At 47.5% G+C, this 22,635-nt stretch overlaps 3 protein-coding genes across 3 annotated transcripts; 1 reads left to right on the top strand and 2 right to left on the bottom strand.

Moving 5' to 3' along the window:
- Positions 1-1,575, top strand: LOC139832333 (uncharacterized). Its single transcript, XM_071822070.1, has 6 exons — positions 1-402; positions 484-715; positions 818-890; positions 991-1,254; positions 1,333-1,456; positions 1,557-1,575. Exons 1-6 carry the CDS (start codon positions 95-97, stop codon positions 1,573-1,575), a joined length of 1,020 nt encoding a protein of 339 aa, XP_071678171.1. The 5' UTR covers positions 1-94.
- A 16,732-nt stretch (positions 1,576-18,307) lies between these two features.
- LOC127295562 (glutaredoxin-C7) lies at positions 18,308-19,236 on the bottom strand. Its single transcript, XM_051325530.2, has one exon. It carries the CDS (start codon positions 19,048-19,050, stop codon positions 18,643-18,645), a length of 408 nt encoding a protein of 135 aa, XP_051181490.1. The 5' UTR covers positions 19,051-19,236; the 3' UTR covers positions 18,308-18,642.
- A 901-nt stretch (positions 19,237-20,137) lies between these two features.
- LOC127331924 (B3 domain-containing protein Os03g0212300-like) lies at positions 20,138-20,610 on the bottom strand. Its single transcript, XM_051358163.1, has 2 exons — positions 20,599-20,610; positions 20,138-20,500 (listed from the first exon to the last, which is right to left on the bottom strand). Exons 1-2 carry the CDS (start codon positions 20,608-20,610, stop codon positions 20,138-20,140), a joined length of 375 nt encoding a protein of 124 aa, XP_051214123.1.
- Positions 20,611-22,635: the final 2,025 nt, after the last annotated feature.

The raw sequence follows: 22,635 nt of genomic DNA, 5'->3' as shown, positions 1-22,635 counted from the left end.
GTTCTATCTTGTTCTGAACTGTTCCTCGTATCTTATTGCAGTGGTATCTCACTTATTCTCTTTTGTCACTATTTCCTTGTAGAATCATCCTACTATGGCTTCCCTTCCTCCTCTTCCTGAGGATGGAGAGGTCGAAGAAAGAGCCGTTGTCGATGATGTCAACCAGGAGACCCCCTCTTTTGTGAATGAACCCGCAGATTCTCGAAAATCTGCGGGATCTACTGAGAAGGATGCTGCCTCTGAAGATACAACATCAGCGCAATCTCCTCCTCCTGCTGTTTCTCCGAAGAGCAAAAGGAAAAGGAGCAATGCCGAAGATTCCGGGACCTCGAAACCCGAAGAAACTGCTCCTGTACCTCGAAAAGCAGCTTATGATCCATACATCGAGAGTATCATCAGCTCGTAGGTTCCTTGCTCTTTTCCTTTTTTATTTGAAGAATTTTATTTTGCCTTGCTTTTTATGCTGCCACTATTTTGTCACAGTGATGATGAAGAAACACCAACTTTAGATGTGGCTGCTCGAACGAGCACGTCACATACTTTAGTTATTTCAGAAAAACCAGTTGAAGGGGAGGAATCGTCGCCTCCTCAACAAAATGTTGATACATCTACTCCTTCGAGCCCCCGTGCCCCTTCACCAAAAAGGGCACGGGTTGAAAAGATTGTTGATCCTGCCCCTCAGTTGGGCAGTTCGTCGCCCCCGCTCCTAGATGATGTAAGTTTGTCGACATCTATATTTTCCTTATTTTGTTTCTTCACATCTTTTTTTTTTTTTTTTTTATGCCGATGTTTCTCTTACTGTGTTCACGTTGAACAGCCTATGATCAAGGATCTTCTCCGCATCGGTTCCCAATTTATTGGGTACCGTGAATATGCTAATAGAGCCGAAGGTAACGACTTTCATACTTGTCGTTTTTCCTTAATTTGTCACTCCTGTTGCTTGCCGCGATTTTTTGATCTTTCTTCTCTCTTTTTTCCATATCTCAACAGAGAAACTTGCAGAGGCTAACGAACGCGCCGACGCACTGGCTCAAAAACTTGAGCAAAGTGAGGCGGCTCGCAAGAAAGCCGAACTCGCTGCTAGCAAAGCCAAGGTCGAAGCTGATGAAGCTAAGGCGAAAGCTGCTGGTGTCGAGGAACTGCAGAAGAAACTTGAGGATGCGACAGCTGCCTTGGATGAGCACAAAGCTGCACAAGCTTCTCGTGACGAAGGAATCCTCAAGCGTTTGAAGTCGCAAAGTCGACGTACTCTGAGTAATATTATCAATCCCTTTTATTTTACTGCACTTCCTGTTTCTTGGTTGTTGACTGATGTCTTGTCTCGTGTGGCAGCCCAAACAAACCAGGATTTTGATCTGGATAATCCTGTCAACGATCCTCTCCTTGACGCACTTTCTCTTCTGGAGTTTCACGGGCGCGAAATTCGTGAAGGCGTGGCAAATGCTAATGCAGGATTGTCAGCGTTGTTTCCTTATTTCTTCCCGAAGAAAGAAGAACCCGCAACTTTCCTTAACCTCGCCAAGATGTTTAATGCTTCGGAAGACCTGGGATTGAAGATGCGTCAGGAGAAGATGAAGGTTGCTTTGTCGAGAGTACTGTTGCCCTGGTTGCTGACAGCCAACAGACGCTTGATTGGATGAAGGTTGGCGACACCAGTCAGATAGAGCAGTCAAGATGGAGGTCGCTGATCAAGGCGGCCAAGCCCAACACGAAGAAGATCTTGGCGTATCTGGGGATCAAGCCAGCTTCAACTCCTAGCTCCTCGAGGCCGGAGGTCTAGTTGCATGCCTCTGTTTTTCTTTCTGTTTTTGCTTCTGTCGCCAAAGTAGTCATTTGGCGACACGTACTTTCTTAACTCCACTGTAATGCCCTTGTAATTATTCCAAGAGATTAATGAAGACTTCTATCTTTGCTTGTTATTTGATGTTGTTTTGTTTATTTTTCAGTTGATATTTGATAACTATACTCCATCTTCTGCTCCTTCCAATGTTTCGCCTTCTTCTTCCCGCGAGGAAAGCTTTTGGTGATACCGCTCCCGTCGACGATACCTTGTCGCAAGAACTGGATGAACTTCGGCAACAACTTCGTATGCGAAGAAGCAAACACTTGTGATGATGGAGCAATCTCGTAAGTCATCCTGAAGCCGAAAAATTGCTCTTCAACAAGCTCGCGAGGCCGTAGCTGCTAAGGAAATTGCTGCTTCCGAGGCTGAAAAGGCGACTATTCGAGAAAATTTCATGCTCGAATTAATGAATGAAGCCAGTGCAGATATGTCGGGTATGCCTGTTTCATCCGCTGATATCCTTTATCTGCATACTATTGTTTCTTTGAAGGTTTCCGCTTCTTTGTTTTGATAGGTGCCTTTACTGATGCTGCTGCCGAGGAAGAGAGGGTGAATGCTAGGACAACCCTCCTTGTTAATCTCTCCTTGGACCATGGTTCTTTGTTTTGGGCTACCCCGGAAAGGACCCGCCAAATTGTCAGATTTCAAGATCGCGCCTCTCAAACTCGCGATTTCCTCGACTTCTGTACCAAGACCTTGTCCATGGTTTACAACTCCATGTTTCCTCGGAACGTCCAACCAAAAACTCTTCCTGAATTGATGGAAAGGTTCAAGGATGCTCGCAGTATCCATGATTTTGTCAAAGCTCAATTAGTAGCTGGCGCCAGATTTGCTCTTATCATGCTCCAAATCTGCCACTCGAAGCTTGACCTTACCCAGGTTGTCGAGAAGGTTCACCAAAAAGTAAAACGTCGGAGAGTTGGTGTTGACAGGATTAACACGAAGGTTACGCCTATAGCCGAAGAAATGATTGAGGACCTACTTCGGATGGATGCCGACTTTTTTGCCGATGGCCATTATGCCGATTTTCTTGGTGCTGCTCCTGAGGAAAACAGGGTTACTCTTGATGACATATTGAATCAAGACTAGTTAGTTTCTTCTTGTAGATATTTTTTCTTTGTAATCCATGACTATATTGTAAAGCAATCATTATATTTCTCTGTTTGTTTAGCCCCCGAGTGTTTCGGTGACTCTTTACTATATTTGTATACTTGCGAGGTTTTGAACCAAGGCATTTATATATTTAAGGCGAATATGAGCCCCCAAGCTTTTTATTGAGTACTATTTTGTATTTTTGTTGACTCATGAGGTATTTGAATACCAAGGCAAGTTTTTTCTTTTGTCGATGAACTATATTGAAATTCGTCGGAGCGAAGACTTTGGTCATGTCGATAAAGAAGAAAAGTTATATTGTCACTATCTTCATTATATTGCAGCACCGCGAGCCCGCCTCATTAAAAACCTTCTCCGGCCCCACTCGGTGCCCCGAAAAAGGAAAAGAGTGCGTCTGAAAACTCGCGGGCGTTTCAGTACATTGAAGCTTTACAAAGACTATATTTTGACTCTAGGCGTAAAAACGCCTAAGTTGCGCCACGTTCCAGGGGTTTGGCTCCTCCACCCCTGTCTTCTTGTCCTTTATTCTGTATGCTCCTCCTCCAATTACTTCCGTGACAATGTAAGGGCCAAGCCATGGTGACTCGAGTTTTTCATGACTTTTTTGCGTGAGCCGAAGAACTAGGTCTCCCACCTGAAAAGATCTTGGCCGCAAACGTCGACTGTGGTAATTCTTCAAGTCCTGTTGATATTTGGTTACCCGAGATAATACTTCATCTCGAGCTTCATCAAGTGCGTCGACGTCGTCTTCTAGCACTCTTCTCGACGTTTCTTCATCATATTCAGCGACACGTGGAGAGTTGTGCTCTATCTCGATTGGTAGTACTGCCTCTGCTCCATGAACCAGGAAAAACGGAGTTTCCTGCGTTGCTGTGTTTGGTGTTGTTCGGATGCTCCACAACACGCTTGGTAGTTCTTCTGGCCAGGTATGTCGAGCTTTTTCCAGTGGTCCTAACAAGCGCTTCTTGATACCATTGCAGATGATGCCATTGGCTTTCTCGACTTGCCCATTGGTTTGAGGATGTGCAACTGACGCAAAGTTCAACTTAATACCCACCTCTTCGCAATAATCTTTGAATTCATGGGATGTGAAGTTACTGCCGTTGTCTGTGACGATGCTGTGGGGCACTCCAAATCTGAAGACGAGGCCTTTTACGAATTTTACTGCGGATGCTCCATCTGGTGAATTTATCGGCTTCGCTTCTATCCACTTTGTAAACTTATCGACGGCTACTAGCATGTACTCCTTTCCTCCTGGCCAGGATTTGTGTAACTTTCCCACCATATCAAGTCCCCATTGAGCAAAGGGCCAAGACAATGGTATTGGTGCTAGCTCTGCTGCTGGAGAGTGAGGTTTTGCGGCGAACCTTTGACATGCGTCGCAAGTTCTTACTATGTCCTTGGCGTCCTCGATTGCTGTCAACCAGTAGAATCCTGCCCGAAAAACCTTGGCTGCGATAGCTCGACTACTTGCGTGGTGGCCACATATTCCTTCGTGTACATCCTTCAGGATTATTCTTCCTTCTTCGGGTGTAACGCACCTTTGCAAGACGCCTGAAATACTTCGCTTATACAATTCTCCCTTGACCACCGTAAAAGCTTTGGAGCGTCGAATTACTCGCCTTGCTTCAACTGGATCATCAGGTATTTCTTTCCTCATGATGTATGATATGTACGGCTGCATCCACGGTATCTGTATCACCATGACCAAGTCCTGATCCTCTTCTTCGTCCTCTTGCTTTTCCTTGGCAGCCCCCGAGGGTTTCTTCTCCTTCTTTTTGACTTTGTTGGCTTAGTGGATCTCTCTCGTTATCTCTTCCCGCAATACACCTCGGCGGACTGGAAGGCACTGTGACCCGATGTTTGCAAGAACGTCGGCTTCGTCGTTGCTCAACCTGCTAATATGATTTACTTCGCATCCATCGAATAACTTCTCAAGCTCGTTGTACACCTCCTTGTATGCCATCATGCTATCATTGATTGCATCACATTGGTTCATAACTTGCTGAGCCACCAACTGTGAGTCGCCAAAGATTTTTAATCGAGTTGCTCCGCAGGCTTTTGCCATCTTCATCCCGTGTATGAGAGCCTCATATTCTGCTTCATTGTTAGATGCGTTAAGGAACGTCATCCGGAGGATGTACTTCAATTTGTCGCCTTCAGGTGATATGAGTACTACTCTCGCGCCAGCTCCTTCTAGTCTCTTGGACCCATCAAAGTTCATGGTCCAAGTTCTCGATAAACTGGAGGTCCTGTATTTTGCAACTCCATCCATTCTGCGATGAAGTCCTGCGGTATTTGCGACTTTATTGCTTTTCTTTTTCATACGTGATGTCCCGAGGGGAAAGTTCTATTCCCCAAAGGGAGACACGACCCGTAGCTTCCGGGTTATTCAAGATATTTGACAAGGGAGCTTCATTGACCACTATGATCGGGTGTGCCGAAAAATAGTGGCGCAATTTTCGTGCCGTCGTGAACACTCCATATGCTAGCTTTTGGTACCGAGGGTACCTTTGTTTTGAAGGTGACAAGACTTCGCTCACGAAGTATACCGTGGCCGCACTCCATGGATTTTCCCTTCTTCCTCTCTTTCGACAACTAATACCGTGCTAACCACTTGGGGCGTGGCTGCAATATATAGCAGGAGAGGTTCCTTTTCCTTTGGAGCCACCAGGATTGGTGGTGTCGAGATTTTTCGCTTCAGATCCTCGAAAGCTCTGTCGGCCTCTTCGTTCCACTGGAATTTATCTCCTTGTTTTATCAGCGCATAAAATGGTAACGCTTGTTCTCCTAACCTGGCGACGAACCTGCTCAAAGTCACGACTCGCCCGCTTAGCTGCTGTATTTCTTTCAACTTTGTTGGCTATCTCATTGTTACTATGGCTTTTATTTTGACGGGATTTGCTTCAATACCTCTTGCCGAAAATAGAAACCCCAGAAGTTCAACTGCTGGGACTCCAAAAGAACACTTCGTCGGGTTCAGTTTGAGGCAGAATTTGTCGAGGTTATCAAAAGTTTCTTTGAGATCCTCGATCAACGTTGTCCCCTTTTTTGATGTTATGACGACATCATCGATGTATACTTGCACGTTTTTCCCGATCTGTGTTGCTAAACACTTCTGCATCATCCTCTGATATGTTGCTCCCGCATTTTTTAGACCAAAGGGCATTGTCTTGTAGCAAAACACGCCGTAAGGTGTAATAAACGCTGTCTTGGCTTCATCATCTTCTTTTAATCTGATCTGGTTATAACCAGAGTATGCATCCAAGAAGGAAAGACGTTCGCAACCCGCCGTGGAGTCGATAATTTGATCGATCCTTGGGAGGGGAAAGTGATCCTTAGGACAATGTTTATTGAGACACGTAAAGTCGACGCACATGCGAAGGACTGTCGTGTTTTTCTTCGGCACCATCACTGGGTTAGCTACCCATGTGGCTTCTGTAGATATTTCTCTGATAAAACCAGCTTCTTCGAGTCGATTTATTTCTGAAAGCATGGCTTTGCGGTTTGGTTCAAAACGCCGCAAAGGTTGTCTGATTGGTTTCGCTGTTGGATCCAAATTTAGGTGGTGCTCGGCAAGTTCCCTAGGTACTCCTGGCATGTCAGCTGGACACCATGCAAAGATTTTCCAGTTCTCACGGAGGAACTTGACGAGCGCGCTTTCCTATGCGATATCCATATCGTTTGCGATAGATGTCGTCTTTTTTGGATCTGTCGGGTGAATCTGCACCTCCTTAGAATTTTTCTCTGTGTTGAAAGTTGATTCTTTATTTGGCCTTCCAACGTCTGGCAGTATGTCGTAATCAGTCATGCTTTTTGACGCCAAGTACTCGGCTTGCATCCCGAAAGTTTCTGCCAACCTGTGAAAATCTTTGTCGCACTTATCGGCTAAGGCAAAGCTTCCCTTGACTGTGATTGGTCCTCTTGGTCCGGGCAACCTCCACAACAGGTATGTATAGTGTGGTACTGCCATAAATCTAGCATATGCTGGTCGTCCCAACAGAGCGTGGTATTGTGATGGAAAATCCACGACTTCAAATTCGAGCTTCTCGATTCTATAATTTTCTCGGGTCCCAAATTGAACATCGAGATTGATTTTTCCCAATGGATAACTTGGTTTCTCTGGTGTGATGCCGTGGAACCTTGTGTCTGTTGGTTTCAAGTTTGCTAAGGATATGTTCATCTTCCTCAATGTATCTGCATACATGAGGTTCAAGCTGCTGCCGCCGTCTATGAACACTCGAGAGACATCAAATCCTGCGATAATCGCCGTGTAATAAGTGCTGACTGCCCTGGTCGAGGAACTTGCTGCGGATGATCTGCTATTGTGAAGCCGATATCTTATCCTGACCAATTAAGGTACTCAACTGTTGGTGGAGGCATTTTCTCTGCCATAAACACCTGTCGTGAGATTACTTTTTGAGCTCTATTGGACGGCCTTCCCTTCTGAATCATCGACACTGCTCCGTTGGAGTTAGGATCAACATAGGGTGGTGGTGCAGGTGCTGCCGCTATTCTTAGCTGGTGTCGATTGTCCTCTGTAATCGCGGGAGGTGGCGGTAGATGAACCTCGCTCCTAGGCTCCCGAGGGTTTCTCTCTTGCTGCTCGAGCGTGAGCATTTTCTCGCGTATCGAACATTGCTCGAAAATTTCGACAACTTTCTGCAGGTGCCCTGACTGTCTTTTCCCGTTGCTGTCGAGGAAGAAATGCATCTGGCACGGTCCGTTCAGCATTTCCTCGGGGGACACGAAAGGTCTTGGAAACCTCGGCCCACTATTTTGCCTGTTGCGTGAATCATCCCTATTATCACCTCGCTGTTCACTGCTTCTCTGGTAATCATCTCTGTTGCCTCCTGTATTTGTCCGAAAACCTGCCGAAATTTGTCCTGGAGCGTCGTAGTTTTGGTACGTCCGAGGAAATCTTCGCCTCGGTTGATAGTTTCGACCACGGTCCTCCTCTGGCGACCTGTGTCGTTTGTTGTAGACAGCGTCTTCTCCATCTGCCCATTTATTTGCTATCTCCATTAACGCGGATACTGTCTTTGGATTGGTCCTTCCCAAATCCTCGACAAAGTCTCCACGCCTGACTCCTGCGACAAACGCATCTATTGCTCTCTCGTCAGATATGTTTTCTGCCGCGTTTTTGATGATATTCCACCTCTGGATGTACTTTCTCATTGGCTCATCCGGCTTTTGTCGACACGCTCTCAACTCCTCTAACGACGCGGGTTTTTTGCACGTGGATCTGAAGTTCTTGACGAACACGTCCTCGAAACTTTCCCAGCTGTCGATGGATCCTGGAGCGAGTTTCTTTATCCATGATCGTGCGGCACCACTCAGGTGCACCTGGATGCTTTGCATGGCTGTTGCCCTAGTTCCTCCTGTCAGCTTCACCGTCTCCAGATAGTCGACTAGCCAATCCTCTGGATCTTGAAGGCCGTCGAATTTCTTGAAATTATCGGGTAGTTTGAATCCTGAAGGGACTCGAGTTTTTCGGACTCTTCTCGTGAAGCATGGTAAGCCACACATATCTTCGTCATTAAGTTCTGGGGATTGCCGATGATCCCTTCTGCTCTGCCGCGCTCTGTCGACTCTTGCTTGTGCTGCTGTGTCTCTTGCTCCACTTGGCCCTTCAGGTGCTGCCGCTGTTGCTGCTGCGGGTCGTGGACTATTTTGCCTTGCCGCTCCTTCGGGAGGCGTTGATACAAACGCTGTCCCCATAGCTCCAACTCCTGCTACCGCCATATTGTACAATGTTTCCCTTGGATCACCCGGAGGTGGTTTAGATGCAAGGATAAAAGCATGTGTCGCCATATACCCAGCCTCTGGTGTCTTAGGGATGATGTTTCCTCTTGTATCTATCGACATAAAGGACATGTCGAGGTTTTGAACCAAGTGTTCTCTTTCTGCCTCGGGTATGTGTTGCAGCCTTGATCTTGCTCTGTTTCGCGCCTCCCGATGGCTATCACCCGTAGTTCTAGATTGTCGGCTTAGATCTGCCCTTCTCCTGCTGGATGCAGAAGCTGCCTCCTTTCTCCTGTTCAACTCAGCTGTCTGTTTTTCCAATTCCCTGGCAGCTCGTGCGAGCCTATATTGATATGCTTGCAATTCTTCTGGTGTGGCTGTGGTAGCCATTGGTTCTGTGCCGTTCATAGCTCTCGCAGCTCTGTCCCACGCTGCTTGTGAAAGTTGAACTCTATCTCGCGGCTCTGGCCCAACGTATTTGTTGCCCAAGCCTTGTCGCAGATTGGAGGGATCGACGTATGGATTTCCCAAACTGTCGAAAGCCTCAGATGTCTCCTCTTGATCTTCAATGGCGTAAATCTGATGATACTTTGTACTCAGATCTACGTTGGGTTTGGTGACATCATCGTTGAGATTGATGAAGACCTTGCCCACTGTGAGAGATTTGTCGATGAAGTCATAACTGTCGACATCGCTTGAGCCATCGCTTATATACGAGTCCGCAGATGACTCAAACGATATGTCGTTGAAGATCTTGGCGAGTTTCTCTCTTGCTCTGATGCTGATGTAGCGTGTCGCCGAGGTTTCTTCTTCTCCTGACTCGTTTGACGATGCATAGCTTGAAAAATCGGAATCGGCCACTGATGATCCCGACGAAATCGGAATCTCGACACGATACGATCCTTCCTTCTCGACGCGAAAGTGGAACCTTCCGAACGTCATCTCCATGGGCTCCGCCAGATACGCATATGCATCCAAACGGGAGGGTGGGTGAGGAACAAAATCGACAAGACCAGTAGCGATCTGTTTACCTCGATCCATTGTGTTGCTTGCGGTTGACGATGTCGAAGATCTTGAGCGTGCCATCGAGATCAGCTCCTTACGCCTCTAATTCCCACAGACGGCGCCAATTGACAAGGGATTAACTTGTCAATGCCTATGGATTGTAGGCTAGGGTTTAGTTAGAAGTAGAGGGCAAGTAGATCTCGAAGGTTTCAGCCGAAAAGTACTCGACGACTATGAAAACTAGAGTTTGCAGACAATGATTCGATTGATTCTTTGTCCCTCGACTCCCCCTTATATATGAGGTGAAGCCGAGGGTTTCGTGCTATACAAGTTTACAGAGTCCGGGACGGTTTCTAACTCATCCCGCCAGATTACAAACAACACTTCCTATTACAACTCTATCTTTCCTTAGTAAATCTTGGGCTCCCGAATCTTCTTATTCTTCGGGTATTGGGCTTCCAGTAAACCCCGGGTACCATCTTCGGCAGGCCCATTTGGGATGCCTATGTCACCGTACCCATCAGCATTGCTAGCGGTCACCGTGTTGACTTGCTTCGCCTTTTTCTTGCGGTCTGCCCTCTCTGGACAATCCTTAGAAAAGTGGCCAGTCTCTCCACATGTAAAGCAGCTCAGATCTGCTTTGTTTATCATCTTCTTCTTCTTGAAGGTTGTAGTCTTCATAGGCTTATTGAAGGAGGGCTTGTTATTCCCTTTGTTCTTGCTGTAGGGTTTCTTCTACACCATGTTGGCGCTAGACTGACCCTCTCCTTTCTCAGTATTATCCTTAGCCCGAGCTTTCTCCTCAACATCAAGAGATGCTATTAGATTTTCAACTGATATATCCTGTCTCTTGTGTTTGAGAGTTGTGGCAAAGTTCCTCCATGAAGGGGGCAACTTAGCGATGATGCATCCAGCCACAAACTTGTCAGGTAAGGCACACTTAAGGAGTTCAAGCTCTTTCGTAATGCACTGTATCTCATGAGCTTGTTCGACTACAGAACGGTTGTTAACCATCCTGATGTCATGGAAGCTCTCCATGATGTACAACATCGTTGCATCGGTTGCACCGAACTTAGCATTCAGTGCATCCCAGAGCCCTTTACCATCTGTTAAGTGCATGTACACATCACACAGATGATCAGTAAGAATACTTAGAACGCATCCGACGAAGAGAGTATTGTTTTCCTTGAACTTGTTCTGATCTTGGTCAGATATAGTTCCTTCAGGTAAACCATCAGTAACTTCGAACACTTTCAGATGAGTAAGCCAGAGCATGGCCTTATACTGCCACCTCTTAAAGTGCACACCGGTAAACTTATCCGGCCTCAGTGCATCGGAAAAACCAGCCATTGTTAACTCAGGAAATTGCCTACAATTAGGTTTTTGGATTGTTGGATAATTAGGTACAATTTCCATGATTAATTCCAGAATATTAAGCATGATGACAGTAACTACTAACATGTGAAACTCGAACATACTAGATGCAGTGATCAACATGAACAGTAGCAGAGCAAACAGTACAACATCCATCACTAAACAGATCGAGATATGTCGCACGTACCGATCTGGTGGAGGTGGCGTTGAAGGTGTAGCAGACGATGTTGCAGCAGTAACGTTGTTGATGACAACGTTGTTGATGACGGGCACGATGGATCGTAGTAGACTGCATTGAAGACGACGGTAGGCAGCACCGCCCGACTTGGACGGAAGGCGACCCGTGATGAAGAGCTTGAGCAGTCGCGCAGAGCGCTTCCCAAAAACCTAATTCGCCCTCTCCCGTACAGGATCGCAAGGACGAGCGGTTCCGGAGACATACTCTCCCGTTCGCCGATGCACGTCGGCGCGCGGGATGGAGTAGGCTACGATGGCGGCGCAAGCAGAGAGAGGTGGAAACCCTAACTCGTATATTCAGTATGTTTCTGCGGTAGCCGGGCAAGAGATTATATAGGCTCGGGAAACCCTAGGCAACGTGGGCCACGCCCACGTCGCACGAATGCAGATAGCCCACGATCCGGGAGCGACCCGAACCGACTAACTGCGACGCGTCCGTCTAGGACTCTGTTCGTTTTCCTGAGCTGCAAATAGTAAGAAAAGTCTCGGCTCGAGGCTCAATCCACTCACCACGAGCGCGGCGCGCGCGTCGTGACGAGTCGAGACGAGCGAGCGAGGAGGGGGCGGTTAGGGTTTGGGGAGAGGGGGTGGTCGGCCTCCTTGGGGTGCGGCCAAGGTGGTGGTGTTGTGGTGGCCGGCCCCCTCCCCTTGGCCCCTCATTATATAGGTGGAACCCCCAAGTGTTGGACTACAAGTCTTCGAATAAGACCCCAACCCAAAATCTTCCATGTGTAGGGAAACCTACCCAAGGTGGGACTCCCACCTCAAGTGGGATTCCCACCCTTCCATGAGGGGGGGGGGGGGGTGGCCGGCCCCCTTGGTGGAGTCCACCTTGGACTCCCCCCTCTAGGGTTGGCCGGCCATGGGTGGTGGAGTCCCTCCGGGACTCCGCCTTCCAAAGTGATTTCTTTCGGACTTTTCTAGAACCTTCTAGAACCTTCCATAAATGCACCGGATCATTTTCAAACTTATAAAATGACTTCCTATATATGAATCTTATTCTCCCGACCATTCCGGAACTCCTCGTGATGTCCGGGATCCCATCCGAGACTTCGAACAATACTTCTAACTCCATTCCATATTCAAGTTCTACTAATACGATATCAAACCTTAAGTGTGTCACCCTACGGTTCGCGAACTATGTGTACATGGTTGAGAACTCTCTCCGACCAATAACCAATAGCGGGATCTGGAGATCCATAATGGCTCCCACATATTCAACGATGACTTAGTGATCGAATGAACCATTCACATACGATACCAATTCCCTTTGTCACGCGATATTTTACTTGTCCGAGGTTTGATCATCGGTATCTCTCTATACCTTGTTCAACCTCGTCTCCTGACAAGTACTCTTTACTCGTACCGTGGTATGTGGTCTCTTATGAACCATTCATATGCTTGCAAGCTATTTAGACGACATTCCACCGAGAGGGCCCAGAGTATATCTATCCGTTATTGGGATGGACAAATCCCACTGTTGATCCATATGCCTCAATTCGTACTTTCCGGATACTTAACCCCACCTTTATAACTACCCATTTACGCAGTGGCGTTTGATGTAATCAAAGTACCTTTCCGGTATAAGTGATTTACATGATCTCATGGTCGAAAGGACTAGGTAACTATGTATCGAAAGCTTATAGCAAATAACTTAATGACGTGATCTTATGCTACGCTTAATTGGGTGTGTCCATTACATCATTCATATAATGATATAACCTTGTTATTAATAACATCCAATGTTCATGATTATGAAACTAATCATCTATTAATCAACAAGCTAGTTAAGAGGCTTACTAGGGACTCATTGTTGTTTACATAACACACATGTATCAATGTTTCGGTTAATACAATTATAGCATGGTATATAAACATTTATCATAAAGACAAAGATATATAATAACCACTTTTATTATTGCCTCTTGGGCATATCTCCAACATAACTTTGCTAACATCGTCATCTCATACCTATCAAAAATCGAGCGAAGGGTTGCCGAAAAAGGGGAGAAGACAAAAGAGGAAGAAATCAGAGCGTAAGTACAATGGCACGTACCAAGCGAGACTAGAAACGGATGTGCTCGCTGGTGGGCTATATATTGCCTGACTATTTGGTGGATTTAGCGGCAGCAAAATTAAAACCAATAGAGACACGCTACAACATCCGTCTAATCAGAGAAGATAAGAAAACACGTAAGGTAGCAGCTAAATACTACGCAACCATTACCCAACAAAATACACATATCCCCTTCAACAAAACGAAGAAGCATTGTATAAGGCACTCAACGGTTGATAAGTTTCATTAGAGCATCTCCACCGGCGGCCCCTAAATAGTCGCCTTTAGGGGCGCCGACACTGTCGTATGGGGGACGCCGGCAGAGCATCCTCTATTTGGGGATGATGTTCCCACACCGGCGCCCCCCCATACGGCATCCCCAATAAAAATTTAAATTTGGAATGACATTAAAAACCGAAATTAATATGAAATTCATACAAAATTTATACAAAAGTTACTCGAATTTAAACCTAAATAAAATGTAAACTTGACCCTAATCTACTGGCAGTCGATTGGGGCACGCGACGGGCCTGCCTCATCATCGTTCTTCCCCTTTGCCGCATGCGTCCGTGCCCACCTCTCCGCCCTTGCTTCGCGCATCTGGCAGTGGACCATGGCAGCCGGCGTGTTGTCCCCGCGCTGCCAGCCTTTGCCGAGAAGCCTCGTTCTGGGCGAGCCTCGCTTGCTCGCGGGCGAACGCCCCGGCATGGCGGTGAGCGTTCAGCTCGATGAGCTTTTGTCACTCCGCCGCCATGAGAAGGCGTCCCGCCTCCTCCGTGGCCGCTCGCTGGCACAAGATCTCGAGGGTGTGCTCGAGGTTCGCGTTGTTGACGAACTCCCGCTCCTCCTCCTTCAACCTCCGGAAGCGCTGCGCGTTCAACGACGTCAGGATCGCCGCCTGCTCCGGGTCGGCGGGGGTCTGCGGCTGCTCGCCCCACTGCGCCGCCTCCTCCGCCGCCTCAGCTTCTGCGTCTAGGAAGTAGGCCTCGTCCCACACCGCGAACCGTGGGTCGACTGCATCGTCGGAGCTGTAGTCAACGTCGGGCTGCGGCTCCGACTCCGGCTGCGGTGGTGGTTGAGGCGCCGCAGGCAGCGTGCGGCCGTTGAGGCCAAGCATGGAGTACATCGTGCGGAGACGGCGCGGCAATTTTGAGGTGGAGAGGAGAGGATGGCGCGGCGGCGGTGGTGGAGACGAGAGTGGAGATGAGAGGATAGCGCCGCAGAGGTGGACGACGTACGTATTAATAGGGGTGCCAACTACCTACATTTACGGCAGCGTAGGCGCATGGGGGAGGCGGGTGGATGCCGCGTGGCCAGTCGCCGCCCTCGTCGCTGCATCGGTTTCCACGTAGGAGACCATTAAACGATGACGACCAACCTTCCCGCATCGCTTCTGATGCGAACCGTCGCGACCTCTCGCTGACAAGGCGCCCGCACCCTCGAAAGCCGTCAGTGCCACGAGGCGCCGGCGCGTCCAATTCGCGCCTTTCGCGAAAGTGCCGGCACAAGGTTGCCGGCGCTTCTATTGGGCTTGAAAAAGCGTTGGTGCTGCGAGTCCATTTTCGATGCCGGCTATTGAGGCAGCCGGTGGAGATACACTCTTAGATGTTTGTTGTGCTGTATTACTAGGCATGTAAATATCCTGGAACTGATACCTTTTACTTTGCGATTAGACAGCTGCGGTGCTCCTCACGGCTGGCCAGATGAGACTCGGCAATTCGGCGGAACAAATCGGGAATTCGGGTCGGCAATCGCGGGGATCGCGCGCGGACGAAGATGAACTCGCGCTCGGGGGCTGGTTGACGTTACTGCTGTGGTTGATCCTGTAATAATCAGTATAAATAATGGTCAGGACTGTTAATCGGTCGAGAGGGCCTTCTGTAGCTGGGCCACTCGGTTTGGGATTCAGGGAGTCGTCTAGACGGCAACCTAAGGATTTCCAGTCCAACGCTATTCCTGATGGGTTTTCCGCACGATGGGACGCTACCGGCCAGAACCTACACGAAGGCCGAACAGAGTTCGGAAATTTCGGGCTTCCTAGATATTGGGGCCTAGTGCGTGATGCACATGCCGCACACCGGGCCGCTCCCTTTTGCAAGTGTTGGACGACCTTGCCACATTCAGCACTCGCTTGGAACCAGAGGATGACATGAGATTTTTTTTCTTCTTAACATGATAGTAAAAGATTTGCCGTTTCATTGATTAACATGGGAAGCAAGAATAGTTTTTGTACAAGGCCAGGGACAAAAAAAAAAATGAAAATCCAACAAAGGAAGCCAACTCACCAAGACATGATGGCTAGCAGAGATCCCATGAGAGACTGCTCTTCCGAAATAAAATTCACCAGCACTTGACGTCTACAATGACCCAAAGGTTTGCCCAACTCCTTGGTAACCAGAATGATGGGAGAGGGCATTTGTAGGGTCTGTTTTTGATTGCATCCAACAACTGTCAATCCAATATTTTGGTGTTGACTCAGGATGTGGGTATTCGTTTGGATGGAAACCAATGTTCCTTCGCCCTTCCAATTATTTGGTCACCCCTTTACTTTTTCAGCCCGTGGCTTGGCCAGACCAGGGCAGCAAAATCGTTCGCTAAATATTTGGCACGCCCACGATTTGGCAGGGCGCGCGTGGGCTGAATCCAAACAAACCCGTAGTGTGCCTAAAAGTTCCAGCATTCATCTCGTTCTAGATCTTCTAAGTGACTAGAGAAGCGATGGAGGCAACAACCTTTTGAGGAAGGGTAGGGTGCATGACGAAAGCTGACCATCATGATTTAACATCACGACGATTTTTTCAAAGGGTTGTGAATATATGGTTAATGTCGTTTGCTGGGTCGGGTGGTATTCGGTCGCGTGTGTCCATGTTTTTATTCCGACCGTTTGGTTCTGGAGGGAGCGGCGCGAAGCTCTTTTTCTGTGTTGACATCAAGTGACTATGGATCCATGATGAAAGTTAGAAGAAGAGAATATCATGAAGGCCAGATGGGAGGACTAGCTAAGGGAGGTCCAAGTCTCCGTGATGTTGAGGGACTTGCTTGGTGTTCCGGGCTTCACATCAGCGAATGTGGGGGCGATAGCATAGGTGAACTTCAGAGTCCTATCTTTCAGGGTGAAAACCCAATGACTGGCCTTAACTGGTTGTGCCTGGCAATGACCATGTTGGAGACATTGTTTTGAGAGCGGGGACTATCTTCAGGGTGAAAACCTAAGATCCTTTATCGGGCGATGACGGTGTTGGAGCATTGTTCCCTTCTTGGAGGCGTCGCTTTTGGAGAGTCTGTATTTCATGTGTTGTCTTGGTGGTGGATGTATTGCTGTTGTTAGGCCCGAGATACTGTAGCGGGACTTTTGTTTCTTAGTTTTCTTTTCCATTTTTTTGGTTGTATGCATCCGTACTGCTATTAGGGTGGTGCGTTGTTGTAGAGACTGAGTGTAATTGGTATCTTTTGATATTAATATATTCCCTTTATCAAAAAAAATGATTAATGTCAATCCATAGAAAATCACGAGATGTCATGATCCTAATGAAAAAAAAAATGAAATCTGCAATCCTTGTCCAAAGGGAAACAAATTGAGAGATTTGATCCACTGTTTGCTTTCTCGAGAAGTCAATGTTTCAACCCCACTCAAACTTGACTTCTTTTCGCTGACGTATGTGAGTACGTTCATAGCGAGATGTGCCAAAGCACTCAAGCATTGTGGTGGGGCAAAACATCTTAAAGCTCACGACAACACACCATGCATAGATCTTTAAGCATTTATGTAATCTTAGAAATTCACTTCTGAACCGATCGGCAGTGGAGGCTAATTATTTTAGTTAGGCGATGACATGTGTACCGCTGCACTTTACGTGGATATACTTTCCTTTTCTGCTGGAAATATGCACAGCTCGAAATCGATTTTACCATTTGATGAAACTTTTGTCATATTGTCGCGGAAGACCAAAAGGTAAACTATCTCGACTAGAGCATCTCCACATATGCCCTATAATAGGGTTTCTAGTGTGAGAAGGAGATGTATGTGGTTAAACTATATACCAGAATTTTTAGCTAGGAGTACGGAGTACTATTTTTGAGAAAGATTGTAATAGTCTTGAGTAATTAATAAAGCTCGTTGTGTATGTGCGTATATGTGAGCGTCTAGTTTGTACCGTGTTTCTCAAAAATAAAATGCTCCTTGATTCACCAAAAAAAAAAGAATGCAAGGGAGTGAGAGAGATTTGAATGGCTGTAAAACTCCAAGTATTTAATTACATTTCGACCCAGACATATACCGCACAGGCCCTTCATTTTATCTTACTATCACAACCTAGCCCCGTTGTCCCGGATATTCATCGCACACCAGACACCACAACTTATTAATTGTGCTCTTTTGATTGACTCCCTTGGTTTGATCTAAATTATGTTACAGTCTACGGAAGATAATGAGGGGACAGAACATTGTGTTTCAGTTATATTTTAATTATGTTTCATAATTTTGTAAAAGATTGGTCAGCACATGGATGATATCACTGCTGACATCACTCTAGCAGATACCCGTTGGCGGTAAAAAGAGTTTTTCTGCAGGATGTGCATGTGTACATGTAAGATGGTATGTGTACCACTGCATTTTACGTGGATATTACTTTCCTTTTCTGCTGGGTATTTAACTTTAAATGCGGTTTGCAATATGCTCAGGTCGAAATCGATCTTCCCATTGATGAAACTTTTGTCGTACTTCTCACAGGAGGCTAGAAGCTAAACTATCTTGATTAGGACGGCCTTCTTTTGAGTGACGTCAACAACATGACCATCTCCCCTGTTTTAATACGTTATCTCGGTCACAACACATGTGTATATATACGTGTAGTCCGTTCATATTGCACACTGAATTTGTACATATTGCAACTAAATAAATAGTACAGTGTTTACAAGATTGGACAAAGAAGAGGGAACGCAAAAGACGACATATTTGCTATTAAAAAAGCGCTGCTGCAGACTAACCAAGAAGGAGAGAGATATTGGTTGTAAAACTCCAAGTAATATTAATTACATTTCGACCCAGACTTATATCGCACAGACCCTCAACTTTATCTTACTATCACAACCCAGCTCCGCTGTCCCGCCAGACACCACAACAACTTATTCACCGTCACTTTCGCATCAGACTCCCTCGCTTTGAACTAAATTACGGTAACTATAGTCTATCTACAGCAAATAAGGAAGGGGGACAGAACGGGACGACGGGGCGCACACGTGACCTGCCGGACGGCAAGGCAAGGGCAGGCTAGCCACAGAGGGCGCCCACCTCCCTGAGGCGTGGGACGAGGTGGCCGCTGAGGTGAAGCCCCATGAGGCCGTCGAGCCCGCCCACCGGCAAGCCGCCGACGAAGAGCGCCGGCACGGTGGCAGCGGCGGCGGCGGACGCGGCGGCCTCCTCGGCGGCCTCGTCGAGCTCGATGACGGTGGCGTGCGCGCCGACGGCGGCCAGGAGGCGGCGCATGACGTGGCACATGCAGCAGCCGCGCCGCGCGAAGATGACCACGGGGCTCTCGCGGACCAGCCGCCCGATGCGCTCCGCCGGAGGCTCACCGCCCGGCGGGTTGATGGTGAGGCCCAGAAGCCCGGCGCAGTGGCTCGCCGGCGTCGGCGCCTCTCCGGCGACCGCGCAGCTCACGCCTCCTCCCTCCTGCATGTGCGCGCGCGCGCGACGGCGAGGAGGAGGAGATGATGATGATGGTTGGGTGTTGGGCTCTTGGGTGGGGGGCCTGCGATGAGGGAGGAAGTTAGAAGTAGCGTGTGGGTAACGGCATGAAGTAGCTGCCCTGGCCCTGATTGTGCGGTCGCCGTCAAGATCCGGCGGGAGGACGCAGGGAGGGAGTCGCGTGTGTGTGTATATAGGGGGAGGTTCACATGGGACATGATGGGAGGGTGACGTCGGACGGAAGGTGACGGGTTGGGATGGCCGGGGTAGGAGGTGGCGTCACGTAGCTGGAGTGGACCGGAGCGGCAGCTGCAAGTTGATGATGAAGTCATCAAGCTAATAACATCATCATGACTCATGACTTGGAAAGATGAACTTGCAGCTGCCCGCGGGTCGGAGGTATCAAGCTGCAACTTTTTTGTCGTGTTCTAAGTTCTAACTCTAGCACTTCACTTCGTTAAATACACTGATTTATTTGATGAAAACTGTCCTTTGTACAGCACGAATTTTATTTGTAGACGCAGCTCGTATTGGGTGATCTGACAATTTTTCAATAAAAACCCGACGAAGCGTCACCAAAGTTAGAGCATCTCCAACCGCATCCCACAAAACGTTTCCCAAACAGCGCTGGATAGCGTTTGAGGGACGTGTTTTATCCGTGTCTCGTTTGAGGGACATCGCTCCCCAGCTGCGTACCCCCAAACGCTCCCCCAAACATTTTTTTAATATTGAAATACTAATTTTTAATTTTTATTCCATTTTTTTCAATAGAGGAAAGGAACATTCCACAAACTAATACATAATTGGAAACATGGTTTTACACAAACTAAGACATAATTTGAAACATGGTTTTCATAAACTAATACATAGTTAAAATATTGGAAAATAATGAAACCTAACTAGTGTTGGCATCGCAGATTTCGTGCGTTTGCTGCCAAGAAAGAACCCTCCCAGGCACTCCGAGTCATCCAAACTGGAAAATCCAGCTGATGATGATAGCCCTATTGGTCCTTTCGAGGAAGAACATCCATAAACCTCCATGCCTATTTTCGCTACGAAGAAAGAACACTCGGCGTGTTTAATTGTCCTCCTCATCGCTGTCACCACGGTAGTGCCAGCGGCAGCGCGTGTCGTCGAACACCTTGACGCTCATATCCGCGTCGCCGAGGTAGGAGAATGTGAGCACACAGTCGGCTTCAAGGTCGTGGTAGTGCGCGAACTTCAACCAGCCGGTGTGGAGGTACATCTTGCCGAACCCGTCGAAGAGCACGTCCATCGGCCACCGGTAGCAGTCACAGCCAGCCTCCTGCAGATGCAGCTCTGCAGTCACAGCCGGCTCGTTGCTGGCGATGAAGTCGGCGAACTTGTCCGACAGTCTCTGGATGCCGAGTGGGTCACCCTTGAGGAGGACGACGAACTCGAACAACACTTGGTCCTCCTCCTGCAGGTCCGACGACGATGTCGCAGGCGACAGCGACCGTGCAGCTCTGCCGCGGCCACGACCACAACCACGGCCGCGACCTCAGCCTCTGCCTCTACCTGCCATGGCATCGACTTTTGAGATGGTGACGGCTAGGGTTGGGCAGAGAGGCGCTAGGGTTTGCGTGTGAGGGACGATGCGAGAGCGCCCATTTTTATAGGCCGGAGGGAGGCAGGGGATGGGTGGCGCGTATTAACGTCAGCACGGAGAGCTAGGCACGACGAGACGCTTCACTGCGCCTCTATGAAAACCGCACCATCGCTGCGCGCCAATAACTTCCGCCGCGAGGTAGGCGGCGGTTAGGTTAAACTTGAATGTGCCGCTGACGCGTCGGGCCCGTATCTTATCGCCCCGCTTTTCGTTGTGTCCGACGTGTCCAGAGCGTCCCCTGTGTATTGGGCCGCGCCAGACGGAAGGAGGCTTTAGGGCGCGCGGCTGGGAAGAAACTTTTGTCCGGCGCGTCCCAAATCCCTTTGAAGGCCCCTTTGGGGGACGCGGCTGGAGATGCTCTTAGCTCTCCTTACACACACGCCAAATCATAGAGTAAACTGGAAAGTGGTTTTGCTTCCGAGCTCCAGTCCGTGCTCTTGCCATTTTATTTTATCTTTTAAAAGCATTTATATATTTTATTAGAAAACCTGAAAATAAGAGATTGTTAGTGATACATCTCACAATCATAAATCTCAACCAATTTTTTTTATTTTGCGCTAGACAAAATGATAAAATCTGATATGTCTTGGAGATTTGAAAATGTACTACTCTAGATCTACACTTTTATCATATTTTTGTACCTAAGAATATAAAGTATTTGCAATTGATATTTTGCACGTTTGTGAGATACATCATCAACTATATGCAGATTTGTTTTCAGATCTTTTTGAAACTCAAACATGTATATGTTTTTTGTTTTTTTAAACGAGATCACTGATATCCATGTGCACTAAATCTTCATTCTAAGTAAACCCACTATACAAAACACCAACCAGAGAGAGGTATCTACCACTACCACACTCTCCAAGACGATCCGATAATATTACCCTAAACCCTAGGGGAGCCATGGTCCTAGCTGGCATCCCACTAGCTCCGTCCATGCCTACATGCACACCAAAACATACCGAAAACTCGTTGTACAAAACAGACAACACCGGAGAGAATAAGTATATACAGACGATCGATAATGCTACCTCTGTTTCAAAATTGAAGTCTTTTTTAGAAAGCTAATCGTTTTCTAAAAAATACTTATATACCGAAATAGAGGTAATACTAACGAACGATAGTGATTCTCAATGAAGACGGTGAACCTAATAAGCGATAGTTTACATGCGGGGATGGCGTTGTACTGTCTAGGTAGGTGTGGGCAAAAACAGTTTTGCGAAGGGGTCCAGCCGAAGGTCCTGCTTTGTCTCGAACCACCGCTTCCACTACGACAAATCCACAACGTAGGCCGGATCTGCGTGGAAGTACGGCTGTAGGAGGGCTTGATGGCAACAAACTACATGTACATTAACTTGTTGGGACTCCAAGCTCTAGATGGCTATAATCATATGTAGGACACCTCATATATGATTGTAAAACAATAATAGTACATAGAGAGAGATCAAGCTACTGCCACAAACCCTGAGGGTGGACTAGTCCCTCTACATCATGAGACGATGGAGATGATGTTGGAGGACTCAAAGGAGCAACCGACCAGGGTGGCTTCGGCGGCATTCCAATCTTAGACGAAAGCAAAGTATTTGTCTCTATTGGGGTGTATTTGTCATGGTGGCCTGCTCTTCGCGATTTTGTGGAAAAAAACTTATATAGAGAGGGTTTTATGTGAAAACAGTATGGAAGGTCAGAGCGTGACATGGGATGTTATATCCCTCCATGCCACCTCTTGGCCCATCCAGAGTTTCTTCATTCTATAAAAACCTGCGTGTATTTTTTTGCAGGTCTTTTTGAGTTCAGGAATGTTCTCATGAGAATCCAAAGTTCGAAAAACATGAAACTCCGCTTCGCAGAGTTATAACCTAAATAAAGAGATGCTATGAGAATTCTCATAAAACATAAAAATATTAACTGAAACTTTAATTATGATGCAAATATAAATATGC

This window comes from Lolium perenne, chromosome 1 (assembly GCF_019359855.2).
Source record: "Lolium perenne isolate Kyuss_39 chromosome 1, Kyuss_2.0, whole genome shotgun sequence".
Taxonomy (NCBI): Eukaryota; Viridiplantae; Streptophyta; class Magnoliopsida; order Poales; family Poaceae; genus Lolium; species Lolium perenne.
The sequence above is the reverse complement of the archived record's forward strand: the minus strand, read 5'-3'. Positions and strand labels throughout refer to the sequence as shown.